Source organism: Pseudophryne corroboree, chromosome 2, assembly GCF_028390025.1.
Source record: "Pseudophryne corroboree isolate aPseCor3 chromosome 2, aPseCor3.hap2, whole genome shotgun sequence".
Lineage (NCBI taxonomy): Eukaryota > Metazoa > Chordata > Amphibia > Anura > Myobatrachidae > Pseudophryne > Pseudophryne corroboree.
Genome location: NC_086445.1, coordinates 854,933,399 through 854,958,935, shown reverse-complemented (window position 1 = coordinate 854,958,935; position 25,537 = coordinate 854,933,399). Strand labels below are relative to the sequence as shown.

General features: G+C 46.9%; 1 protein-coding gene across 2 annotated transcripts in view; it reads left to right on the top strand.

Moving 5' to 3' along the window:
- The first annotated feature begins 228 nt into the window (after positions 1-228).
- Positions 229-25,537, top strand: part of AKAP10 (A-kinase anchoring protein 10) — a 201,886-nt gene continuing 176,577 nt past the window's right edge. The window contains exon 1 of one of the 2 annotated variants that reach the window (XM_063955810.1): positions 229-490. In XM_063955810.1, the coding sequence (XP_063811880.1) occupies positions 469-490 (22 nt within the window). In that variant the 5' untranslated portion in view covers positions 229-468. The remainder of the gene's footprint in view (positions 491-25,537) is intronic. The other variant, XM_063955809.1, reaches the window with a different exon arrangement.

Sequence of the window (25,537 nt, the reverse complement as noted above, 5' to 3'; positions counted from 1 at the left end):
CCATAGTCCAGTATAAGGTAACATATGTATATAATCTATCATTCAAGTGCACAGTCTGGAACCTGATCCTTAGAGCAGGAGGTGGGCCCCACTACGGTGGTTTCCCCTGTACCCCCGTGGGCAAGTCCAAGCCTGTGCACGTTATAAGCAACAAAATGTGCAAATTATTCGTGTACTGTGGTACCGTGCCCTTGGTAAAGATGGCCGCCCATGCTTCAGCAGCTCTGGGTAAGGAACCAACATGCGCTGCGCACCCCGGAAGGCTGTGCTGCTGTTGACAATATGGCGCGGGCAGGATCTGCGACCGGAGGAAGAAGAAAGTCTCATCCATGCTAGAGCTGCCGGGGTCCCACCTACCTGCAGAGCCCAGTGACCGGCGTCCCCGGCATCCCGTGTCCTGGGGGAGGGGAGCCGGGGCGCCCCAGCATGCGCTGAGTGAGCCGGGCAGATCCGGGAGCCGGCGACGCCATGTCCTTCTTCCGCAGGAAAGGTAAAAGCTGGGAGATATGCCGGTAACAGGAGCCGGCCGGCTCTGCCTCTGCACTGCAGCCGAAGAGTGCATGTTGCTGGAGGGCGGCTTGGGGTACAGTGTGCATGGCAGATGGAGCACGGCATGGGGTATATGGCAGTGGGTGGAGGACGGCTTGGGATATATGAGAGGGATGCTGTCACCCGGCGTGAGACAATAGGAGGCTGGTGTAATCCTGTGACCGCTATGGGATGAGATATGGCAGGAAAGCCTGGATGAATTTGGGTGATGGATAAGAAGGGGCATTAGGTGTGACAGCCCGGAAGGGGGACACTGGGTCCTGTGATGGATAAGAAGGGGGCATTGGGTGTGACAGCCAGGAAGGGGGGCACTGGGTCCTGTGATGGATAAGAAGGGGGCATTGGGTGTGACAGCCAGGAAGGGGGGCACTGGGTCATGTGATGGTTATGAAGGGGGCATTGGGTGTGACAGCCAGGAAGGGGGGCACTGGGTCCTGTGATGGATAAGAAGGGGGCATTGGGTGTGACAGCCAGGAAGGGGGGCACTGGGTCCTGTGATGGATAAGAAGGGGGCATTGGGTGTGACAGCCAGGAAGGGGGGCACTGGGTCCTGCAACTAGAAAAGTAATAATGTCTGGGTGTGACAGCTTATATATAACTGGCTGCCTGTTGTGTTGGCCAAATAATTGGATATGACAAGGAGGGAGATTTGTCAGAGCTTGGAGTGAGATAAACTACCAATCAGCTCCTGTCATTACAGCCAGTAAAATGGGAGTTGAAAGCTGATTGGTTTGTCCTTGTCTCTCTCCAGTTTATCGCTATACAAGCTTTGGTAAATCTCCCCCCAAAGTTGTGGTGACTGCTGTCAGATGTCATGCTAGTGACACATTACAATGCCATTAGGTGAGAGCTAGATATGATTATGTGACATGCCATGAGGAGACCGCTAAATATGTTTATGTATCGTGAGGGGCAGCTAGATACAGTCTGGGGGCGACGGCTAGATACGCAGAGGCGCCATGGGGCGACGGCTAGATACGCAGAGATATTCTTGTTACAGTACCAAAGTAGGGCAATAGCCTAATTTTCTGTTGGTTTTTCTTATTCTAATTAATAAAAAGTGAACCATATGATTCAGGTGTAACAACCATGTCCAACTGTTACTTGTTGACTAGGTATAAGAATTACTTATTAAGGAGATACCCCTACCAGGGATATTAAAGTATAGTCTGAAAGATATTTATGTTCCTTCTATCTGCCCAATTGTATGTACGGTGTTAGCCACCAGTGTATTGGCATGCAAGCTTTCATATAGAGGCAATGGGCTTAGCCGGTACACTGAACTGTTCCACATGCTCAAAATCAGACTCTAATAATAAAACCATTCATGTTGTGGTTATATTAACAGTTATGCTTACTTTAGTTCATGTAGCACTATGCATCGATAATGTTTTACACTTTGTACAGTATGTCCCCCCCCCCCCCCCCCCAATTATTGAAGCCGGGTACATACTAGGCGATTAATTGGAAGATGCATCGTTCCGACACAGATCGAAATGATATATTGGCCACATCGCTCAGTGTGTATCTGCGATGGCGCACTCCCGCGGGTCGTTCCCTGGGTCGTCCTGATTTCTTCAGATGCATCTGCACAAACTTATTCATGTGCCTTAGGCAGCAATGTTAGAGTTCTTATTGTTACAGTATTACTAAAGGAAAATGTGCTCCATATGCTGCTGTTTATGAGTGTGAGAAAGCCATAGATGTGTGTTTTTTTTATTGGTTACATGGATAATTCTAATATTTTATTTTTAATTCCTTTTTTTGGGAGCAGTATAAAGTTTTGGTAGTGTTTTGCTAAATGTTTTCAATGTGCAAAAACACCTGGGGAAAAAAATACACATGTATTGCGAAGATCATACTGGTGATCTCCTGCACCAGTTGTAATGTATATTGGGGGAGATTTGTCAAAGTTTGGAGAGAGAGAAAGTACCAACCAATTAATTTCTGTCATTTTACGGACACTGTTGAAAAATGTCAGGAGTTGATTGGTTGGTACTTTATCTCTATGCAAGCTTTGATAAATCTCCCCCATAATTCTGTATGTTGTCTGGTGCTGTTATCTATACAGAATGGCTACTTGCATTCTACTTCTCTGGAAATATGTGGGTCAGGTCTGGATCCAGCTGCTTACTTCCCATTGGCATGAGGGCATTGGCACAATGGGGCAGTTAGCGCCCAGCACACTGTACAGGAAGCCACTGTTTTTGTACTTCAGCTTTCAAATTGCTGGCAGTGTAAGTGCTGTACTCCTGTCACAACTAGCAGTAAGCGGGTGTGGATCATTAGATCGACAGTGTCTAGGTCGACAATGTTTAGGTCGACCACTACAGTGTCCAATTAGCGGGAGTGTCCCGCTGTATTCAGGACAATTGTTATGCATAATGTGTAAGGTACACGCCAGCAATCAGTGCATTTGTATATCTGTATGCTATATGGTTGGTTCATTTTGAAAACATACTTTAGGCATGTTCAGTTGTCGGACTGGGGCATGTAGGGCCCCCTTGGGGAAATGCAGAGGTAAGGGCCCATGTTAGGGGTGTGGCCAGTCTGCAGAGGGGGTGTGGCCTGCCACCTCATTGGTTTGACTAACCATTAGAGAGTGCAACTTTTGGGCCCCCTCATAAATATATACAGTAAATTCAGCTGCTGCATGATAATGTATAAGATTAATAACAGCAATGCACTGTAGAAAATACACCATAGTCCAGTATAAGGTAACATATGTATAATCTATCATTCAAGTGCACAGTCTGGAACCTGATCCTTAGAGCAGGAGGTGGGCCCCACTACGGTGGTTTCCCCTGTACCCCCGTGGGCAAGTCCAAGCCTGTGCACGTTATAAGCAACAAAATGTGCAAATTATTCGTGTACTGTGGTACCGTGCCCTTGGTAAAGATGGCCGCCCATGCTTCAGCAGCTCTGGGTAAGGAACCAACATGCGCTGTGCACCCCGGAAGGCTGTGCCGCTGTTGACAATATGGCGCGGGTAGGATCTGCGACCGGAGGAAGAAGAAAGTCTCATCCATGCTAGAGCTGCCGGGGTCCCACCTACCTGCAGAGCCCAGTGACCGACGGTAAGGAACCAACATGCGCTGCGCACCCCGGAAGGCTGTGCTGCTGTCATCATTAGATCGACAGTGTTTAGGTCGACCACTATAGGTTGACAGTCACTAGGTCGACAGGTCAAAAGGTCGACATGAGTTTGTTTGTTTTTTTGGTGTTGTTTTCTTCGTAGAGTGACTGGGAACCCCAATTAGTGCACCGTGTCCCCTCGCATGGCGAGCGAACTTTGGGCAAGGTGCCTCGGTCCGCTACTGCTTCGCTCGGCACAGATTACCGTTCCAATCGTAGTCCACGTGGATTGTTAAGTATGAATTGTTTAAAAAAAAAAAGAAAAAAAATGTGAAAAACTCATTTCGACCTTTTGACCTGTCGACCTAGCACTTGTCGACCTAGTGACTGTCGACCTAAACATTGTCGACCTAGACAGTGTCGATCTTCAGACCGGATCCCGCAGTAAGCTTCAGTCTGCCACTGCCCTCGGTGTACAGTAATTATGTGTGGCAGTAGTGAGAAGGTTAAAGAGTAAGTAAAATTGTCTGTGCAGATCCACCATGTAGTATAGGGGGCACACACCAAGACTTGGAGCAAGCTGCAGAAATCTTATCAATTTAATTGTGCACTTGGGACCGTTCCATTGATGTATTATCCTTTGGGTTAAGAATTTCTCATTGTGTTACTGTTCAGGCTCATTCCCTTCAGCACCATTGGTTCTATATGTTCCTCACTCTTTAAAATTTTTAGTTTATCCTTTTTGTTTTTAGATTTGCTGCCCCATGAAGGTTATAAATTGTTTTCAAATGCATGTAGGCTTGTTATCCAGGTTGAGTGTAAAGGTGCATACACACTGGGCAATATATTTAGACAATACCGCTCGTTTTCACCTTCTGAGCTTTATCGCTTAAAATATTGCCCAGTGTGTACGCTGCGAACGATGCTCGCTCCCGCGCATCGCTGTCAGCTGTGCATGCGGCTCAGTTTGGACATACTGTATCATCCAGAGCTTCATGGATGCTGCATGACGTCTCTGGAAAGCAGGGTCGGATGCTTTTATACTGCTGTTAGTACAGGCTTGGCGCCGTGACTTATTAAAAAAAGCTTATTATACTAAAAATAGTGTGTGTGTGGGGGGTTCAAAATGTTTAATGCCAACGCTTATGCTTAACTCCTATTTGCGCATGTGTGTTTCTCTTAAATTGGTTTTATTGAAATATGTAAAATAAATCAGAGCGTAATAGCATTATTAATGTTAAAAAGAATTAAAACATGGTTGGTTGAGGTTTCTAATACATGATTAATTTTTTCCCCATTAAAACAGTAATGCAAGAAAAAAAAAATTTGTTTAAACCAAAAAAGCATCCCCCCCCCCCCCCCCCCCCCCCCCAAACCCTTCTGGAAAGATATCGCTAACAATATTGTCCAGTGTGTATGCACTAGGTTGACTGCCCGGGAGGTTAGGGAACACACTAGGTGATATCGCTCACGGAGTGAATTGTCTAGTGTGTACCCAACTTAAGATCTGGTTCTCTGTAATATTTGTGTCATAGGGCTAATATTTTCTGCAATGAGAATGATACACTGGAAATACTGCTTACACCAAGATCATTCAGAGTCATGGAGGTTTCATTTTCCAGTGTATACACTACAGTATATGTAGTGTTCACTATAGGAGTGAAAAGGGGCAGGGCGCCGGACTCTGGGGGCACGTGTGCGCGCGCGGCTTCGCCGAAATGGGGGCGCGGCCACGCAAATTAGGGTGTGTGGCCACGCCTACGTCATTTTAGGGGGCGGTGCGGCCCACAGACGCTACTATAGAGAGCGTCTGTGGCCGGCGACGTCACTGTTGGGGGCGTGCCCAGCACCTCCGTCGGTGCTGGGCTTCCCCCAGCCCTCTCCCAATGCGTGAATGGATGCCGCGCGCATGCGCACGGCATCTATACACGCCGGGAGGGCAGGAAGCGGGCGGCTGTTCTAGCAGGGCGCCGCAAAAGGGGCAGGGCGGGTTTTGCCTACTAAAAAACGGGCAGGGCGCGGCGCCCTGCTAAAACAGCCTAGAATGAACACTATATATGTGTGTTAGGTGTGGTGCCATAAATTGCAGAAGCACCCGTTATCCATAAAATGAGAAATGCTAAGCATTCTGGGTCATAAGTGAATAAGTGGCTGGCACTGTTGGTGTTCCCCACGCAGTGTCACTACATCCTATTTCGTGCTGATCTCTTACATCTAGAAAAGAGCATCGTAACTTACTACAGTAAGTAATGTGTTTTATTATACCAAGTATGTATATTAAGCATGTAATATGTAGTATTCATTTAAAAAAAAATATATATATAGGGGGAATTCAATTGGTTTCTCGCGGCCACCACTAGATGGCGCCTGACGGCAACAATTCAATTTGGGTGCCCGTTAGCCATGGCGGACACATTTTTTCTTGCAGCCTTGTGGCACTTTGGGCATTCAAGCAGTAGTTTGGATGCTCCAGCAGGACTTTAGATGGGTTTAGCCATTTTACTAAACCCTTACTGTTTGGGCGCGACTTGCGTGATTATGTATGTACATCCAAACCACAAATGAATAGTGACAATTGTTTGGGCGTCTAAATAGTCCAGTTTAGACAAGAAACAAAACAATTGAATTCCCCCCAATATTTAGTTCCAGGGTACATCTTTGTGAATTATTTGTTATAATAGAATATTTTAGGAGTTTCAAACAGTGCGTTAGTGTAACGTAATGAATAGCACTGTGAGGGGACTCAGAGGGACAGATGCGGGAGGCTGGATAGTGAATCAGTTTTGAGCTTTTCGTATAAAGCTGCGTACACACGGTGAGATTCGGGCTAACCCCGATTCTCACAATGCGACAGGGACTAGGTCGGTATCGCAAGCATAGATGACTGTGCTTGCGATACTGGCTCTGTGCGATTTTGGCTAAGTGTCAATTTTGACTATACTTTTAAACTAGATAGTCAAAATTGACTTGCCTGCACAGTCTATCTAGCCTTGCCATACTGACCTTGCGGGACCGCACATCAGTGTCGCATCGGGATCGCAAGGTGAAAGTCAGCTTGCGATCTGCACTAACGTTTCTTGCGATTTTGACTATATAGTCAAAATCGAAAGAAAAAATCTCACCGTGTGTACATACGTTAAGCTTTAATTGTTTTTCTCAGGCAAAGACTTTCTGTGACTCTACAACTACTGTTTAACCACAAATGGTAACACAGCTTTCAATCATTATTTTTACTAAATGCAAAAATGACAGACATATTAGATTTAATTTATTTTGTCTGATTTAAAACTAGAAACTTGTCAATTATTTAATGGTCTGCTATTGTTATAGTAAATTTTATACTACATTTTCATAAAACATGGTGGAAATGACTGGAAAAGTGGATATTTTGTTAATGACTGTAGAATATGGCTGCCTATGTTCGTTTCCACAGGAAATAGGTCTTTTTGTTAGTATTTCCCTAGTTTTCTAAAAAAGTGTTGACACAGCTGCCTGTAAAGGGGTGTGTAGGTAATGACATGTCAGCCCAGGCTGGAGCCTGTTTCACACATCACAATGCAGTAATCAAATGGAGAGCTATATTATTTCGGAATCTTACAAGTAATCAAAATAAAAAAGCTTTAAGTCCAGATGTGTGACAGTTTTGTGCTTCTTTTTCCTGACAGAACAGTGACGTTGTCGAGGTAACAGTAAAGGATTTTGGTTGCCACAAAACATTTTTGCGAAATCTTAAATCAATGATCGCGCTAAGCCGAAAAAAAGTGGGTCCCAGGGACCCCTCACTTTTAAAAAATTGGGGTCCTACTGTCCTTTTCTGAGTCCCATCGGAATGAAGGTTCTTATTAATCTTATTCATGATTCATATATGATAAAAACACGACTTGATTTGGACACTACAAAAGTGTTGCAAGGGGGAGGAGGGGGTGACAATGCTACTGGGCTGTGTAGCATACAGGACACACTGCACTAGACTAGCTGTAACTAGACATTTTGGTGCCCTTCGGCAGAGAGTGAATTGGTGCTCCCAATCCCATATTCCAATGTACGGACAGTGCGTGCGCATAAAAAATTTAGGGGTCTGGCTTTGTGGGGTAGCGCCTCTTATACACACATCACCAGGTAGAACCACCTACACACACTGCACCAGGTAGAGCACATTATACACATTGACCAGGTAGAGCACGTTATACACATTGACCAGGTAGAGCACGTTATACACATTGCGCCAGGCAGAACCACCTATACACACTAAGCCAGGTAGAGCACGTTATACACATTGCGCCAGGTAGAGCACGTTATACACATTGCGCCAGGTAGAGCACGTTATACACATTGCGCCAGGTAGAGCACGTTATACACATTGCGCCAGGTAGAACACGTTATACACATTGACCAGGTAGAGCACGTTATACACATTGCGCCAGGCAGAGCACATTATACACATTGCACCAGGTAGAGCACGTTATACACATTGCACCAGGCAGAACCACCTATACACACTAAGCCAGGCAGAGCGCGTTATACACATTGCGCCAGGTAGAGCACGTTATACACATTGCGCCAGGTAGAGCACGTTATACACATTGCGCCAGGTAGAGCACGTTATACACATTGCGCCAGGTAGAGCACGTTATACACATTGCGCCAGGTAGAGCACGTTATACACATTGCGCCAGGTAGAGCACGTTACACACATTGCGCCAGGCAGAGCACATTATACACATTGCACCAGTTAGAGCACATTATACACATTGCACCAGGCAGAACCACCTATACACACTAAGCCAGGTAGAGCACGTTATACACATTGCGCCAGGCAGAGCACATTATACACATTGCACCAGGTAGAGCACGTTATACACATTGCACCAGGCAGAACCACCTATACACACTAAGCCAGGCAGAGCGTGTTATACACATTGCGCCAGGTAGAGCACGTTATACACATTGCGCCAGGTAGAGCACGTTATACACATTGCACCAGGTAGAGCACGTTATACACATTGCGCCAGGTAGAGCACGTTATACACATTGTGCCAGGCAGAGCACATTATACACATTGCACCAGTTAGAGCACATTATACACATTGCACCAGGCAGAACCACCTATACACACTAAGCCAGGTAGAGCACGTTATACACATTGCGCCAGGTAGAGCACGTTATACACATTGCACCAGGTAGAACAGTATATAATGGACACTGTGGGTATGTGAGTGTGCATGTGATCGTCACTGTGTGGGTATGTGTGTGTGTGTGTGTGGGGGGGTGTATGTTGCCCACTGTGGGAGTATTTGGTGTGTGTATAATGGACACTGTGGAGGTATGGGCAGAGAGTATGATGGGCACATATTTGCATCATTAGCTGCCGCCAACACTCCCCTTCCTCCCACACACATACGGAGCTCCCTCTGTTAGTTGGTTACAAGTATAAATTATTTAATCCCCCAGGGAGTGCAGCCGTATGCAGCCAGAGAGACAGTCTTCTAAACAATGATCGTGCTGCGCTGGCAAGTGTGCAGCCACTGTCACAACACAGCCCGCCCCGGCGCCGTGCCTGCTGGCAGTCTTATTATAGTTTGGAGCAGCACGGTGAGCACGCTGGCGGGCAGGGAGGCGGGACGTCTCAGCCGCACTTGAATGGGGATACATTGCCGGAAGCGCGAGTGGACGCGGAGAAGCTGCGGGCAGCGCGATTGGATGGGGAGAAGCTGCGAGCAGTGCGATTGGACGCGGAGAAGCTGCCGGCGGCAATTTGATGGCGAGAGAGGCTCTGAAGAATGGTATTGGCAGAGATGCAATGGTCAGTTGGAGACAGCGCGTCCCGCGGGACTCGCTCATTTAAAAAAAAGAGTCCCTCTCTGCTTGTAGTGCGTAAAAACGCGCTATAGCGCTTATTTTGCGATCACTGTAAATATCCAAAGTCTCCATTCAGCTGCACAATACAGAGAATAACATATTTTTGCTATTTAAAACATAAAGTAAATGTATTGAAAAAAATAACCTTGTTTATAAGTTTTTTTGTTTTTTTGTTTTTTACTTTTATTCATAATGTGAGCTGTTAATTCGGCTGCCCTTAAACGTAAGGGTTTAAATGGGCAGTTTAGTTGTATCAGGCCTGAGGACTGCCTGTGTATCAGGCCTGAGGACTGCCTGTGTATCAGGCCTGAGGACTGCCTGTGTATCAGGCCTGAGGACTGCCTGTGTATCAGGCCTGAGGACTGCCTGTGTATCAGGCCTGAGGACTGCCTGTGTATCAGGCCTGAGGACTGCCTGTGTATCAGACACATGGTGCCATGCAAGCCGCCCGTCGCAGAGGCCAGGAAATCTCCATCCTATGACTGAGATCCCTGGCCCTTTCCCATCCCAAAATGGCGGCGACACGACTCCATTTTCACAAACGGAAATCAGCTAGAAACATCAGCTAGAAATAGGCTCAAATGAACTTGGGGCAGTGTTGTATGAAATACTAAATACATGTGGGATATTCCTTACAATGCACCAGAAAAGGATCAGGAAATATTTGCCAGTTGTATAAGCCACATCTTTGGTACAGTTTGCACCAGTGTAACATATCTCTGGAATTGCTGGCACTAGCATACACATCTTTGGAATTATTGCTGCGCCCTTTTTTTAAATGACTCCCCCACTATTTGATAGCACTCCCCCTTTTTGGCACCAAACGGATATGCATGGTTGTGATAAGGATAACTGGGCCCTATGTTTTGTGCACCATTTGTTGAGTCTTAAACAGTAGTAACTTGGGAAGTTTTGAGGAAACCGATTTTGGTGTTTCAGAACACAATCCTATAATCGACTGTACTGTATAAAACTTATTTTCTCTGACGTCCTAGTGGATGCTGGGACTTCCGTAAGGACCATGGGGAATAGCGGCTCCGCAGGAGACTGGGCACAAAAGTAAAAGCTTTAGACTAGCTGGTGTGCACTGGCTCCTCCCCCTATGACCCTCCTCCAAGCCTCAGTTAGATTTTTGTGCCCGAACGAGAAGGGTGCATGCTAGGTGGCTCTCCTGAGCTGCTTAGAAGTAAAAGTTTAAATAGGTTTTTTATTTTCAGTGAGTCCTGCTGGCAACAGGCTCACTGCATCGTGGGACTAAGGGGAGAAGAAGCGAACTCACCTGCGTGCAGAGTGGATTGGGCTTCTTGGCTACTGGACATTAGCTCCAGAGGGACGATCACAGGTTCAGCCTGGATGGGTCCCGGAGCCGCGCTCCTGGGCTATATGGATGCATTTAACCCCTGCCAGTTTTCCTGAAAAAAGCGGGAGAAAAGGCCGCCATGAAGGGGGCGGAGCCTTTCTCCTCAGCACACAAGCGCCATTTTCTTTCACAGCTCCGCTGGAAGGACGGCTCCCTGACTCTCCCCTGCAGTCCTGCTACAAGAATCAGGGTAAAACGAGAGGGGGGGCACTATTGGCAGCTAATCTAAAACAGCAGCTATAAAGGGAGAAACACTTACATAAGGTTATCCCTGTATATATATAGCGCTCTGGTGTGTGCTGGCAAACTCTCCCTCTGTCTCCCCAAAGGGCTCGTGGGGTCCTGTCCTCTTTCAGAGCATTCCCTGTGTGTGTGCTGGGTGTCGGTACGATTGTGTCGACATGTATGAGGAGGAAAATGATGTGGAAGCAGAGCAATTGCCTGTGTTAGTGATGTCACCCCCTAGGGAGTCGACACCTGACTGGATGGTCGTATTTAAAGAATTACGTGACAATGTCAGCACTTTGCAAAAAAACTGTTGACGACATGAGACAGCCGGCAAATCAATTAGTGCCTGTTCAGGCGTCTCAGACACCGTCAGGGGCGCTAAAACGCCCGTTACCTCAGATGGTCGACACAGACCCAGACACGGATACTGAATCCAGTGTCGACGGTGAGGAGACAAACGTAATGTCCAGTAGGGCCACACGTTGCATGATCATGGCAATGAAGGAGGCATTGAATATTTCTGACACTACAAGTACCACAAAAAAGGGTATTATGTGGGGTGTGAAAAAACTACCAGTAGTTTTTCCTGAATCAGATGAATTAAATGAGGTGTGTGATAAAGCGTGGTTTTCCCCCGATAAAAAACTGCTGATTTCTAATAAATTATTGGCACTATACCCTTTCTCGCCAGAGGTTAGGGCACGTTGGGAAACACCTCCTAGGGTAGATAAGGCGCTCACACGCTTATCAAAACAAGTGGCGTTACCGTCTCCCGATACGGCCGCCCTCAAGGAACCAGCTGATAGAAGGCTGGAAAATATCCTAAAAGGTATATACACACATACTGGTGTTATACTGCGACCAGCAATCGCCTCAGCCTGGATGTGCAGCGCTGGAGTGGCTTGGTCGGATTCCCTGACTGAAAATATTGATACCCTGCATAGGGACAGTATATTATTAACTATAGAGCATTTAAAGGATGCATTACTATATATGCGAGATGCACAGAGGGATATTTGCACCCTGGCATCTAGAGTGAGTGCGATGTCCATTTCTGCCAGAAGAGCGTTATGGACGCGACAGTGGTCAGGTGATGCGGATTCCAAACGACATATGGAAGTATTGCCGTATAAAGGGGAGGAGTTATTTGGGGTCGGTCTATCGGACCTGGTGGCCACGGCAACGGCTGGAAAATCCACCTTTTTACCCCAGGTCACCTCTCAGCAGAAAAAGACACCGTCTTCTCAAACTCAGTCCTTTCGTCCCCATAAGGGCAAGCGGGCAAAAGGCCACTCATTTCTGCCCCGGGGCAGAGGAAGGGGAAAAAGACTGCACCAGGCAGCCTCTTCCCAGGAGCAGAAGCCCTCCCCCGCTTCTGCCAAGTCTTCAGCATGACGCTGGGGCTCTACAAGCGGACTCAGGCACTGTGGGGGGCCGTCTCAAGAATTTCAGCGCGCAGTGGGCTCACTCGCAAGTGGACCCCTGGATCCTGCAGGTAGTATCACAGGGGTACAAATTGGAATTCGAGACGTCTCCCCCTCGCCGGTTCCTGAAGTCTGCTCTACCAACGTCTCCCTCCGACAGGGAGGCGGTAGTGGAAGCTATTCACAAGCTGTATTCCCAGCAGGTGATAATCAAGGTACCCCTCCTACAACAGGGAAAGGGGTATTATTCCACGCTGTTTGTGGTACCGAAGCCGGACGGCTCGGTGAGACCAATTTTAAATCTAAAATCCTTGAACACTTACATAAAAAGGTTCAAATTCAAGATGGAGTCACTCAGAGCAGTGATAGCGAACTTGGAAGAAGGGGACTATATGGTATCTCTAGACATCAAAGATGCTTATCTCCATGTCCCTATCTACCCTTCTCACCAAGGGTACCTCAGGTTTGTGGTACAAAACTGTCATTATCAGTTTCAGACGCTGCCGTTTGGATTGTCCACGGCACCACGGGTCTTTACCAAGGTAATGGCCGAAATGATGATTCTTCTTCGAAGAAAAGGTGTCTTAATTATCCCTTACTTGGACGATCTCCTGATAAGGGCAAGGTCCAGGGAACAGTTAGAGGTCGGAGTAGCACTATCTCAGGTAGTGCTACGTCAGCACGGGTGGATCCTAAATATCCCAAAATCACAGCTGATTCCAACAACACGTCTACTGTTCCTGGGGATGATTCTGGACACAGTCCAGAAAAAGGTGTTTCTCCCGGAGGAGAAGGCCAGGGAGTTATCCGAGCTAGTCAGGAAACTCCTAAAACCAGGCCAAGTGTCAGTGCATCAACGCACGAGAGTCCTGGGAAAAATGGTGGCTTCTTACGAAGCGATTCCATTCGGAAGATTCCATGCAAGAACTTTTCGGTGGGATCTGCTGGACAAATGGTCCGGATCGCATCTTCAGATGCATCAGCGGATAACCCTATCTCCAAGGACAAGGGTGTCTCTCCTGTGGTGGTTACAGAGTGCTCATCTTCTAGAGGGCCGCAGATTCGGCATTCAGGATTGGATGCTGGTGACCACCGATGCCAGCCTGAGAGGCTGGGGAGCAGTCACACAGGGAAGAAATTTCCAGGGCTTGTGGTCAAGCATGGAAACGTCTCTTCACATAAATATCCTGGAACTAAGGGCCATTTACAATGCCCTAAGTCAAGCAAGGCCTCTGCTTCAGGGTCAGTCGGTATTGATCCAATCGGACAACATCACGGCAGTCGCCCACGTCAACAGACAGGGCGGCACAAGAAGCAGGAGGGCAATGACAGAAGCTGCAAGGATTCTTCGCTGGGCGGAAAATCATGTGGTGGCACTGTCAGCAGTGATTGTAAACCGTTGGGAAAAACCAAAGGTGGACATGATGGCGTCCCGTCTCAACAAAAAACTGGACAGATATTGCGCCAGGTCAAGGGACCCTCAGGCAATAGCGGTGGACGCTCTGGTAACACCGTGGGTGTACCAGTCGGTGTATGTGTTCCCTCCTCTGCCTCTCATACCCAAAGTACTGAGAATCATAAGAAGGAGAGGAGTAAGAACTATACTCGTGGCTCCGGATTGGCCAAGAAGAACTTGGTACCCGGAACTACAAGAGATGCTCACGGAGGACCCGTGGCCTCTACCTCTAAGAAAGGACCTGCTCCAGCAGGGACCTTGTCTGTTCCAAGACTTACCGCGGCTGCGTTTGACGGCATGGCGGTTGAACGCCGGATCCTGATGGAAAAAGGCATTCCAGATGAAGTCATCCCTACCCTGATCAAAGCCAGGAAGGATGTAACCGCGAAACATTATCACCGCATTTGGCGAAAATATGTTGCGTGGTGTGAGGCCAAGAAGGCCCCCACAGAGGAATTTCAACTGGGTCGTTTCCTGCATTTCCTGCAAGCTGGACTGTCTATGGGCCTAAAATTAGGATCCATTAAGGTTCAAATTTCGGCCCTGTCGATCTTCTTCCAGAAAGAACTGGCTTCAGTGCCTGAAGTTCAGACGTTTGTCAAGGGGGTACTGCATATACAGCCTCCTTTTGTGCCACCAGTGGCACCTTGGGATCTCAATGTAGTTTTAGGGTTCCTAAAATCACATTGGTTTGAACCACTCACCACTGTGGAATTAAAATATCTCACATGGAAGGTGGTCATGCTGTTAGCTCTGGCGTCAGCCAGGCGTGTCTCAGAATTGGCGGCTTTGTCATATAAAAGCCCTTACCTAATTTTTCATTCAGACAGGGCAGAATTGAGGACTCGTCCTCAATTTCTCCCTAAGGTGGTTTCAGCGTTTCACATGAACCAACCTATTGTGGTGCCTGCGGCTACTAGGGACTTGGAGGACTCCAAGTTGTTGGACGTAGTCAGGGCCCTGAAAATATATGTTTCCAGGACGGCTGGAGTCAGAAAATCTGACTCGCTGTTTATCCTGTATGCACCCAACAAGCTGGGTGCTCCTGCTTCTAAGCAGACGATTGCTCGTTGGATTTGTAGTACAATTCAGCTTGCACATTCTGTGGCAGGACTGCCACAGCCAAAATCTGTTAAAGCCCATTCCACAAGGAAAGTGGGCTCATCTTGGGCGGCTGCCCGAGGGGTCTCGGCTTTACAACTTTGCCGAGCAGCTACTTGGTCAGGGGCAAACACGTTTGCAAAATTTTACAAATTCGATACCCTGGCTGAGGAGGACCTGGAGTTCTCTCATTCGGTGCTGCAGAGTCATCCGCACTCTCCCGCCCGTTTGGGAGCTTTGGTATAATCCCCATGGTCCTTACGGAAGTCCCAGCATCCACTAGGACGTCAGAGAAAATAAGAATTTACTTACCGATAATTCTATTTCTCATAGTCCGTAGTGGATGCTGGGCGCCCATCCCAAGTGCGGATTGTCTGCAATACTTGTATATAGTTATTGTTACAAAAAAAAAAAAAAAATCGGGTTGTTTATTGTTGTGAGCCATCTTTTCAGAGGCTCCTACGTTTATCATACTGTTAACTGGGTTCAGATCACAGGTTGTACAGTGTGATTGGTGTGGCTGGTATGAGTCTTACCCGGGATTCAAAATCCTTCCTTATTATGTACGCTCGTCCGGGCACAGTATCCTAACTGAGGCTTGGAGGAGGGTCATAGGGGGAGGAGCCAGTGCACACCAGCTAGTCTAAAGCTTTTACTTTTGTGCCCAGTCTCCTGCGGAGCCGCTATTCCCCATGGTCCTTACGGAAGTCCCAGCATCCACTACGGACTATGAGAAATAGAATTATCGGTAAGTAAATTCTTATTTTTTCTCTTTATGCAAAAAATCCATTGGAGAGAATTATTTTAGTTTTCAGTTGTTACTCCCTAAAATAGGATTGGTTACGTAGTGTTTCTCCAGATCGGTAATCTGAGAACTATGTACACATTCTGATTTTGCTGTAAGACGTGATTCTGAATGACAGAAAATGCATATCATACAGAAAATGGGAAGCAGAACATTGTTCCTGCATTATTATTTTTTTTTGTGTGCAGATTTTACCGTCAAGAGCCTACCTACTCACCAAGGTTGACAAAAAATATAATTGAAAATCTGTTTAAACCTGTATTTCGCCATCTGCTTCGTATTCCTCCAGATTGGCAGCAAAACTTAAAGACAATCTGTTTTAGCACATCAAACTATAAATGTAATTATTTTTACAATGCAAGATTTTAATTTTTTATTATGAGATTTGGAATATGCTATATAAACATTTTTTTTTTTTTGCCCTACAGCTATGATAAAAAGCTAATGACGATTTTCTGGATCTTGCTACAATGCTGTGTTACCGTTTTGTGCCCCTGCAAAAAATAAAATAAAAATAAAATAAATATATATATATATATATATATATATATATATATATATATATATATATATATATATATATATATATATATATTATTTTATGTCTCCTTACATATAACCAAGAGTTATTCACACCACGTCTTAGAGAGGTTATCTGCTTTTTTTTATTTTTTTTAAATACATTTGATCAATTATCCAAACCAAATCAAAACATTCAGCGTTCCTCACACATCCATTGTGCGGTCAGAGCTTGCTATTTTCTCTAACGTCCTAGTGGATGCTGGGAACTCCGTAAGGACCATGGGGATAGCGGGCTCCGAAGGAGGCTGGGCACTCTAGAAAGATCTTAGACTACCTGGTGTGCACTGGCTCCTCCCACTATGACCCTCCTCCAAGCCTCAGTTAGATTTCGTGCCCGGCCGAGGTTGGATGCACACTAGGGGCTCTCCTGAGCTCTTAGAAAGTTGTAGTCTTAGAATTTGTTATTTTCAGTGAGACCTGCTGGCAACAGGCTCACTGCAGCGAGGGACTAAGGGGAGAAGAAGCGAACTCGCCTGCTTGCAGCCGGATTGGGCTTCTTAGGCTACTGGACACCATTAGCTCCAGAGGGATCGACCGCAGGCCCAGCCTTGATGTTCGGTCCCGGAGCCGCGCCGCCGTCCCCCTTACAGAGCCAGAAGCAAGAAGATGGTCCGGAAAATCGGCGGCATGAAGACTCTGTCTTCACCAAGGTAGCGCACAGCACTGCAGCTGTGCGCCATTGCTCCTCTCACACACTTCACACTCCGGTCACTGAGGGTGCAGGGCGCTGGGGGGGGCGCCCTGAGGCAGCAATAAAAACACCTTGGCTGGCTAAAATACCTCAATATATGGCCCCAGGGGCTATATATGAGGTAAATACCCCTGCCAGAATTCCATAAAAAACGGGAGAATAGGCCGCGAAAAAGGGGCGGAGCCTATCTCCTCAGCACACTGGCGCCATTTTTCCCTCACAGCTCGGCTGGAGGGAAGCTCCCTGGCTCTTCCCTGCAATTCTACAGTACAGTAAGAGGGAAAAAAGAGAGGGGGGGGCATTAAAATTGGCATTGTATACAGTATATTATATAAAAGCTATTAGGGACATAACTCAGTTAGTCCCTGTATATATATAGCGCTCTGGTGTGTGCTGGCATACTCTTACTCTGTCCCCCCAAAGGGCTTTTGTGGGTCCTGTCCTCGTTTAGAGCATTCCCTGTGTGTCTGCGGTGTGTCGGTACGGCTGTGTCGACATGTTGAATGAGGAGGCTTATATGGTGACAGAACAGAGGCCGATATATGTGATGTCGCCCCCTGTGGGGCCGACACCAGAGTGGATGGATAGGTGAAAGGTATTAACCGACAGTGTCAACTCCTTACATAAAAGGGTGGATGACGTAACAGCTGTGGGACAGCCGGCTTCGCAGCCCGCGCCTGCCCAGGCGTCTCAAAGGCCATCAGGGGCTCAAAAACGCCCGCTCTCTCAGATGGCAGACACAGATGTCGACACGGAGTCTGACTCCAGTGTCGACAAGGTGGAGACATATACACAATCCACTAGGAACATCCGTGACGTGATCCCGGCAATAAAAAATGTGTTATACATTTCTGACTTTAACCCAAGCACCTCTAAAAATGGGTTTTAGGTTTGGGGAGAAAAAACAGGCAGTGTTTTGTTCCCCCATCAGATGAATAAATGAAGTGTGTGAAAGCGTGGGTTCCCCCGTTAAGAAACTGGTAATTTACAAAAAGTTACTGATGGCGTACCCTTTCCCGCCAGGTGGATAAGTTACGCTGGGAGATATCCCCTAGGGTGGATAAGGCGCTCACACGTTTGTCAAAAAAGGTGGCACTGCCGTCTTAGGATACGGCCACTTTAATAGGTACCTGTTGATAAAAAACAGAAGGCTATCCTGAAGTCTGTATTTACACACTCAGGTACTAGACTGAGACCTGCAGATAGTGCTGCTGCAGCGTGGTCGGTGACCCTGTCAAACAGGGATACTAGTTGGCAAACATAAAAACATATTAAAGACGTCGTCTTATATATGGGGGATGCACAGAGGGATATTTTGCCGACTGGCATCCAAAATAAATGTAATAACTAAAACAAAATCACCAAGTAGGCGCACGGTACCAGTGATGTTGATAAAACCACAATTTATTAACATAAAACCAATAACAAACTGATTAAAAGACACAACACTACACAGAGCATATAACTGAGGTATTATACCTTATAGTTCACACATAAAGTGTATAAATAAGTGAAAGGGACACTAATATGCAGGAGAACCCGTCTCTGTAAGATAGGGTTAATCTCTCACATTAATTCCATATCAGACAGTTTAAATGAAAAGGAAGTCCTGTAAACTGATGTAATTAGCGTTTGTGACCATAAAGGTGTCCAGATTTAAATAGTGTTTCCTTGGAGCAAAATAAACCAGCCGATTAATGTTACTCACTGAGACGTAATGATCTCTTGCTGTACGGGATAAATGGTTAAGAAACCGCTTGTTATCACCCTGTGCATGGGTGAGACATCCGTCAGCGGTATATTCAGATGAAAGCCACTTCTTTCTGTGCAGCACCAGTTGCCTGTATTAGATCACCATACAGATCCTCCAGCTTGCTGAGCGACGCCCGGCCGGGCAGGAGGTAACAATGTTCCAAATGCAAGGAGAGTTAGAGTGGAGTGATTGAATCAATGATTGAATGTAATGTCCATTCTGTCAGGAGGGTATTAGAGACCTGTCACTGGACAGGTGATGCTGACTTAAAAAGCGCATAGAGAGCCTTATAGGGGTGAGGAATTATTTGGGGATGGTCTCTGGGACCTCGTATCCACAGCAACTGCTGGGAAGAAATAATTTTACCTCAGGTTTCCTCACAGACAAAGGTACAGTCCTTTCGGCTTCAGAAAAGCAAGCGGGTCAAATGGCGCTTCCTTTCTGTACAGAGACAAGGGTAGAGGGAAAAAAGCTGCACCAGTCAGCCTGTTCCCAGAATCAAGATTCTTCCCCCGCCTCCTGTGAGGCCACACCATGACGCGGGTGCTCCACAGGTGTAGCCAGGTACGGTGGGGGGCCGTCTCAAAAATTTCAGCAATTAGTGGGCTCGCTCACAGGTGGATCCCTGTTTCTTTCAAGTAGTATTTCAGGGGTACAAGCTGGAATTCGAGATGTCTCCCCCCAGCCGTTTCCTAAAATATGCCTTGCTGACAACTCCCTCAGGCAGGGAGGCTGTGCTAGAGGCAATTAATAAGCGGTATTCCCAGCAGGTAATACTCAAGGTGCCCCTACTTCAACAAGGACGGGGTTACTATTCCACACGGGTTGGGGTACCGAAACCGCATGGTTCGGTGTGACCCATTTTATATTTAAAATCCTTGAACACAAAAATTCAAGTTCAAGATGGAATCGCTCAGGGCGGTTATTCCAAGCCTGGACGAGGGGGATTACATGGTATCCTGGGACATCAAGGATGCTTACCTGCATGTCCCCATTTACCATCCTCGCCAGGAGTACCTCAGATTTGTGGTACAGGATTACCATTACCAAGTCCAGACACTGCCGTTTGGACTGTACATGGCACCGAGGGTGTTTTATCAAGGTAATGGCCGAAATGTTGATACTCCTTCAAAAAAAGGGAGTTGTAATTATCCCGTACTTGGACAATCTCGTTATAAGGGCGAGGTCCAAGGAGCAGTTGGTAGTCGGGGTAGCACTATTTTGGAAAGTGCTACAACAGCATGGTTGGATTCTAAACAGTCCAAAGTCACAGCTGGTTCCTATGACACGTCTACTGTTCCTGGGGATGGTTCTGGACATAAACCAGAAATAGTGTTTCTCCCGGAGGAGAAAGCCAAGGAGTTGTCATCTCTAGTCAGAGACCTCCTGAAGCCAAAATAGGTAGCGGTGCATCATTGCACGCGAGTCCTGGGAAAAATGGTAGCTTCCTACGAAGCAATCCCATTAGGCAGGTTCCATACAAGAACTTTTCAGAGGGACCTGTTGGACAAGTGGTCCGGATCGCATCTTCCGATGCATAGGCTGATAACCCTGTCTCCAAGGACCAGGGTATCTCTACTGTGGTGGCTGCAGAGTGCCCATCTTCAAGAGGGCCGCAGGTTCAGCATACAGGACTAGGTCCTAGTGACCATGGATTCCAGCCTTTGAGGCTGGGAGGCAGTCACACAGGGAATAAATTTCCAGGGACTTTGGTCAAGTCAGGTTATTTCCCTACACATAAATATTCTGGACCTGAGGGCCATTTACAATGCCCTGAGGCCGGCAAGGCCTCTGCTTCAAAACCAGCCGGTACTGATCCAATCAGACAACATCACGGCAGTCGCCCATGTAAACCAACAGGGCGGCACAAGAAGCAGGATGGCGATGGCAGAAGCCACAAGGATTCTCCGATAGGCGGAAAATCATGTGTTAGCACTGTCAGCAGTGTTCATTCCCGGAGTGGACAACTGGGAAGCAGATCTTCTCAACAGACACGACCTCCACCCGGGAGAATGGGGACTTCCTCCAGAAGTCTTCCAATAGGATTGTACACCATTGGGAAAGGCCACAGGTGGACATGATGGCGTCCCGCCTCAACAAAAAGCTATAAAAGATATTGCACCGGGTCAAGGGACCCTCAGGCGATATCTATGGACGCTCTGGTAACACCGTGGGTGTACCAGTCGGTTTATGTGTTCTCCCCTCTGCCTCTCATACCAAAGGTACTGAGAATAATAAGAAGGCGAGGAGTAAGAACGATACTCGTGGATGGCCAAGAAGAGCTTGGTACCCAGAACTTCAAGAATTTATATCAGAGGACCCATGGCCTCTGCCGCTCAGACAGGACCTGCGGCAGCAGGGGCCCTGTCTGTTCCAAGACTTACCGCGGCTGCGTTTGTCGGCATGGCGGTTGAACGCCGGATCCTGAAGGAAAAGGGCATTCCGGAGGAAGTCATTCCTACGCTTACTAAAGCCAGGAAAGAGGTTACAGCAACTCATTATCACCGCATATGGCGAAAATATGTTGCATGGTGTGAGGCCGAAAGGGCCCCAACAGAGGAATTTCAACTAGGTCGATTTCTGCATTTCCTGCAAGCAGGAGTGACTATGGGCCTTAAATTGGGTTCCATTAAGGTACAGATCTCGGCTCTGTCGATTTTCTTTCAAAAAGAACTAGCTTCAGTACCTGAAGTTCAGACATTTATAAAAGGAGTGCTGCAGAGTCAGCCCCCGTTTGTGCCTCCTGTGGCACCTTGGGATCTCAACGTGGTGTTGAGTTTCTTAAAATCACATTGGTTTGAACCACTAAAAACCGTGGATCTGAAATATCTCACGTGGAAGGTGGTTATGTTATTGGCCTTGGCTTCTGCCAGGCGAGTATCAAAGTTGGCGGCTTTGTCTTGTAAAAGCCCTTATTTGATTTTCCATATGGATAGGGCAGAATTGAGGACTCGTCCCCAGTTTCTCCCAAAGGTGGTGTCAGCGTTTCACCTGAACCAGCCTATTGTGGTGCCTAGGCTACTAGGGACTTGGAGGACTCCAAGTTGCTAGACGTTGTCAGGGCACTGAAAATATATGTTTCCAGAACGGCTAGAGTCAGAAAATCTGACTCGCTGTTTATCCTATATGCACCTAACAAGCTGGGTGCTCCTGCTTCTAAGCAGACTATTGCTCGTTGGATTTGTAGTACAATTCAGCTTGCACATACTGTGGCAGGCCTGCCACAGCCAAAATCTGTCAATGCCCATTCCACAAGGAAGGTGGGCTCATCTTGGGCAGCTGCCCGAGGGGTCTCGGCTTTACAACTTTGCCGAGCAGCTACTTGGTCAGGGGCAAACACGTTTGTAAAATTCTACAAATTTGATACCCTGGCTGAGGAGGACCTGGAGTTCTCTCATTCAGTGCTGCAGAGTCATCCGCACTCTCCCGCCCGTTTGGGAGCTTTGGTATAATCCCCATGGTCCTTACGGAGTTCCCAGCATCCACTAGGACGTTAGAGAAAATAAGAATTTACTTACCGGTAATTCTATTTCTCGTAGTCCGTAGTGGATGCTGGGCGCCCATCCCAAGTGCGGTTTATCTGCAATACTTGTACATAGTTATTGTTAACTAAATCGGGTTATTTGTTGAGCCATCTGTTGAGAGGCTCTATTGTTTCATACTGTTAACTGTGTTTCATATCACGAGTTGTACGGTGTGATTGGTGTGGCTGGTATGAGTCTTACCCGGGATTCAAAATCCTTCCTTATTGTGTACGCTCGTCCGGGCACAGTACCTAACTGAGGCTTGGAGGAGGGTCATAGTGGGAGGAGCCAGTGCACACCAGGTAGTCTAAGATCTTTCTAGAGTGCCCAGCCTCCTTCGGAGCCCGCTATCCCCATGGTCCTTACGGAGTTCCCAGCATCCACTACGGACTACGAGAAATAGAATTACCGGTGAGTAAATTCTTATTTTTATCCCTGCACATGTACTGTAGCTGAAAATATGCTGCTTTGAACAACTGTGGGTGATCCAAAGTTGCACACATGTCAGAAACCGCTCTACTTGAGGCTGAGTGGATGTAACTGGACAGCAATTGGGCGTTTACATGTAGGATAAGTGTTCTGATGGCATGTGGGCGGGATTACAGACTTGTCAGAGGTGAGCATACGCAGAGATCTGTCGGATTTCTGACAGAATAGCGTTGGTTCAGATTTGTGCTGATAATGACTACTTTCACAGGTGGATGGATAAGGACTGCATTGATGCGGCCGACTTTAAATACAGGTCAAAGAGCCTCATTTATTTCTGAGCATTTAATTTGGCCGCATCAGCAGCAGACTTATATGCAATATTGAATCAGGCCCTTAATACGGCTACCACTAAATCTAATGCTGCTGCGCTTGTTGCAGTTGTGATAGAGTTCACACTTACCAGCACATCATTCTGTTAGTAACATGCATGTGACCTATGAGGCCATCAATGAAACAGTAATCCCCATTGTATGATGGTCTTCAGAACTATTCACTGTTAACTACATACAAAGGATCCGCAAACTCCAAAATGTAGTCGTACGATTAGACTATTGCTGCTGTGACCATCTAGTCCAGGCCTGGCCAACCTGTGGCTCTCCAGATGTAGTGAAACTACACATCCCAGCATGCCCTGCCACAGTTTTAGCATTCCCTAATAGCAAAACTGTGGCAAGGCATGATGGGACTTGTAGTTTTACAACAGCTGGAGAGCCACAGGTTGGCCAGGCCTGATCTAGTCAGTCACTTGCTGATCTATTACAGTGATTTGGTGAGCTGATCTATCCCAGTGATCTGGTGAGGAAATTAAGTTGTTCACTTTCATCCTGTTGAAAGCTTCTCTAACGATTTTTTGTTGTTGTGAATTTATTCTGTATATTAGGAATTTACTGGAACTAAACACACACAGCATTTTCATGCATATAGTATAAGCAATTGCTTATTAACCCTTGAAATCAAAATACAAAGTGCATTTGTGGCTGCTTGTTGTCCTCTATTCTGTATAATATGCTACAACTAGAACCATTCTGTTACAGTGTTATTGTATGACAATGGCAGTACGGATGGTGTAATGGTTAGCATTACTGCCTCACAGCACTGAGGTCATGGGTTCGATTCCCACCGTGGATCTAACTGTGCGGAGTTTGTATATTCTTCCTGTACTTGCGTGGGTTTCCTCCGGGTACTCTGGTTTCCTCCCACAATCCAAAAATATACTGGTAGGTTAATTGGCTTCCAACAAAACCTAACCCTAGTGTCAATTAGAGATGAGCGCCTGAAATTTTTCGGGTTTTGGTTTTGGGTTCGGTTCCGCGGCCGTGTTTTGGGTTCGAACGCGTTTTGGCAAAACCTCACCGAATTTTTTTTGTCGGATTCGGGTGTGTTTTGGATTCGGGTGTTTTTTTCAAAAAACACTAAAAAACAGCTTAAATCATAGAATTTGGGGGTCATTTTGATCCCAAAGTATTATTAACCTCAAAAACCATAATTTACACTCATTTTCAGTCTATTCTGAATACCTCACACCTCACAATATTATTTTTAGTCCTAAAATTTGCACCGAGGTCGCTGTGTGAGTAAGATAAGCGACCCTAGTGGCCGACACAAACACCGGGCCCATCTAGGAGTGGCACTGCAGTGTCACGCAGGATGTCCCTTCCAAAAAACCCTCCCCAAACAACACATGACGCAAAGAAAAAGAAAAGAAAAAAGAGGTGCAAGATGGAATTGTCCTTGGGCCCTCCCACCCACCCTTATGTTGTATAAACAAAACAGGACATGCACACTTTAACCAACCCATCATTTCAGTGACAGGGTCTGCCACACGACTGTGACTGATATGACGGGTTGGTTTGGACCCCCCCCAAAAAAGAAGCAATTAATCTCTCCTTGCACAAACTGGCTCTACAGAGGCAAGATGTCCACCTCATCATCACCCTCCGATATATCACCGTGTACATCCCCCTCCTCACAGATTATCAATTCGTCCCCACTGGAATCCACCATCTCAGCTCCCTGTGTACTTTGTGGAGGCAATTGCTGCTGGTCAATGTCTCCGCGGAGGAATTGATTATAATTCATTTTAATGAACATCATCTTCTCCACATTTTCTGGATGTAACCTCGTACGCCGATTGCTGACAAGGTGAGCGGCGGCACTAAACACTCTTTCGGAGTACACACTTGTGGGAGGGCAACTTAGGTAGAATAAAGCCAGTTTGTGCAAGGGCCTCCAAATTGCCTCTTTTTCCTGCCAGTATAAGTACGGACTGTGTGACGTGCCTACTTGGATGCGGTCACTCATATAATCCTCCACCATTCTATCAATGTTGAGAGAATCATATGCAGTGACAGTAGACGACATGTCCGTAATCGTTGTCAGGTCCTTCAGTCCGGACCAGATGTCAGCATCAGCAGTCGCTCCAGACTGCCCTGCATCACCGCCAGCGGGTGGGCTCGGAATTCTGAGCCTTTTCCTCGCACCCCCAGTTGCGGGAGAATGTGAAGGAGGAGATGTTGACAGGTCGCGTTCCGCTTGACTTGACAATTTTGTCACCAGCAGGTCTTTCAACCCCAGCAGACTTGTGTCTGCCGGAAAGAGAGATCCAAGGTAGGCTTTAAATCTAGGATCGAGCACGGTGGCC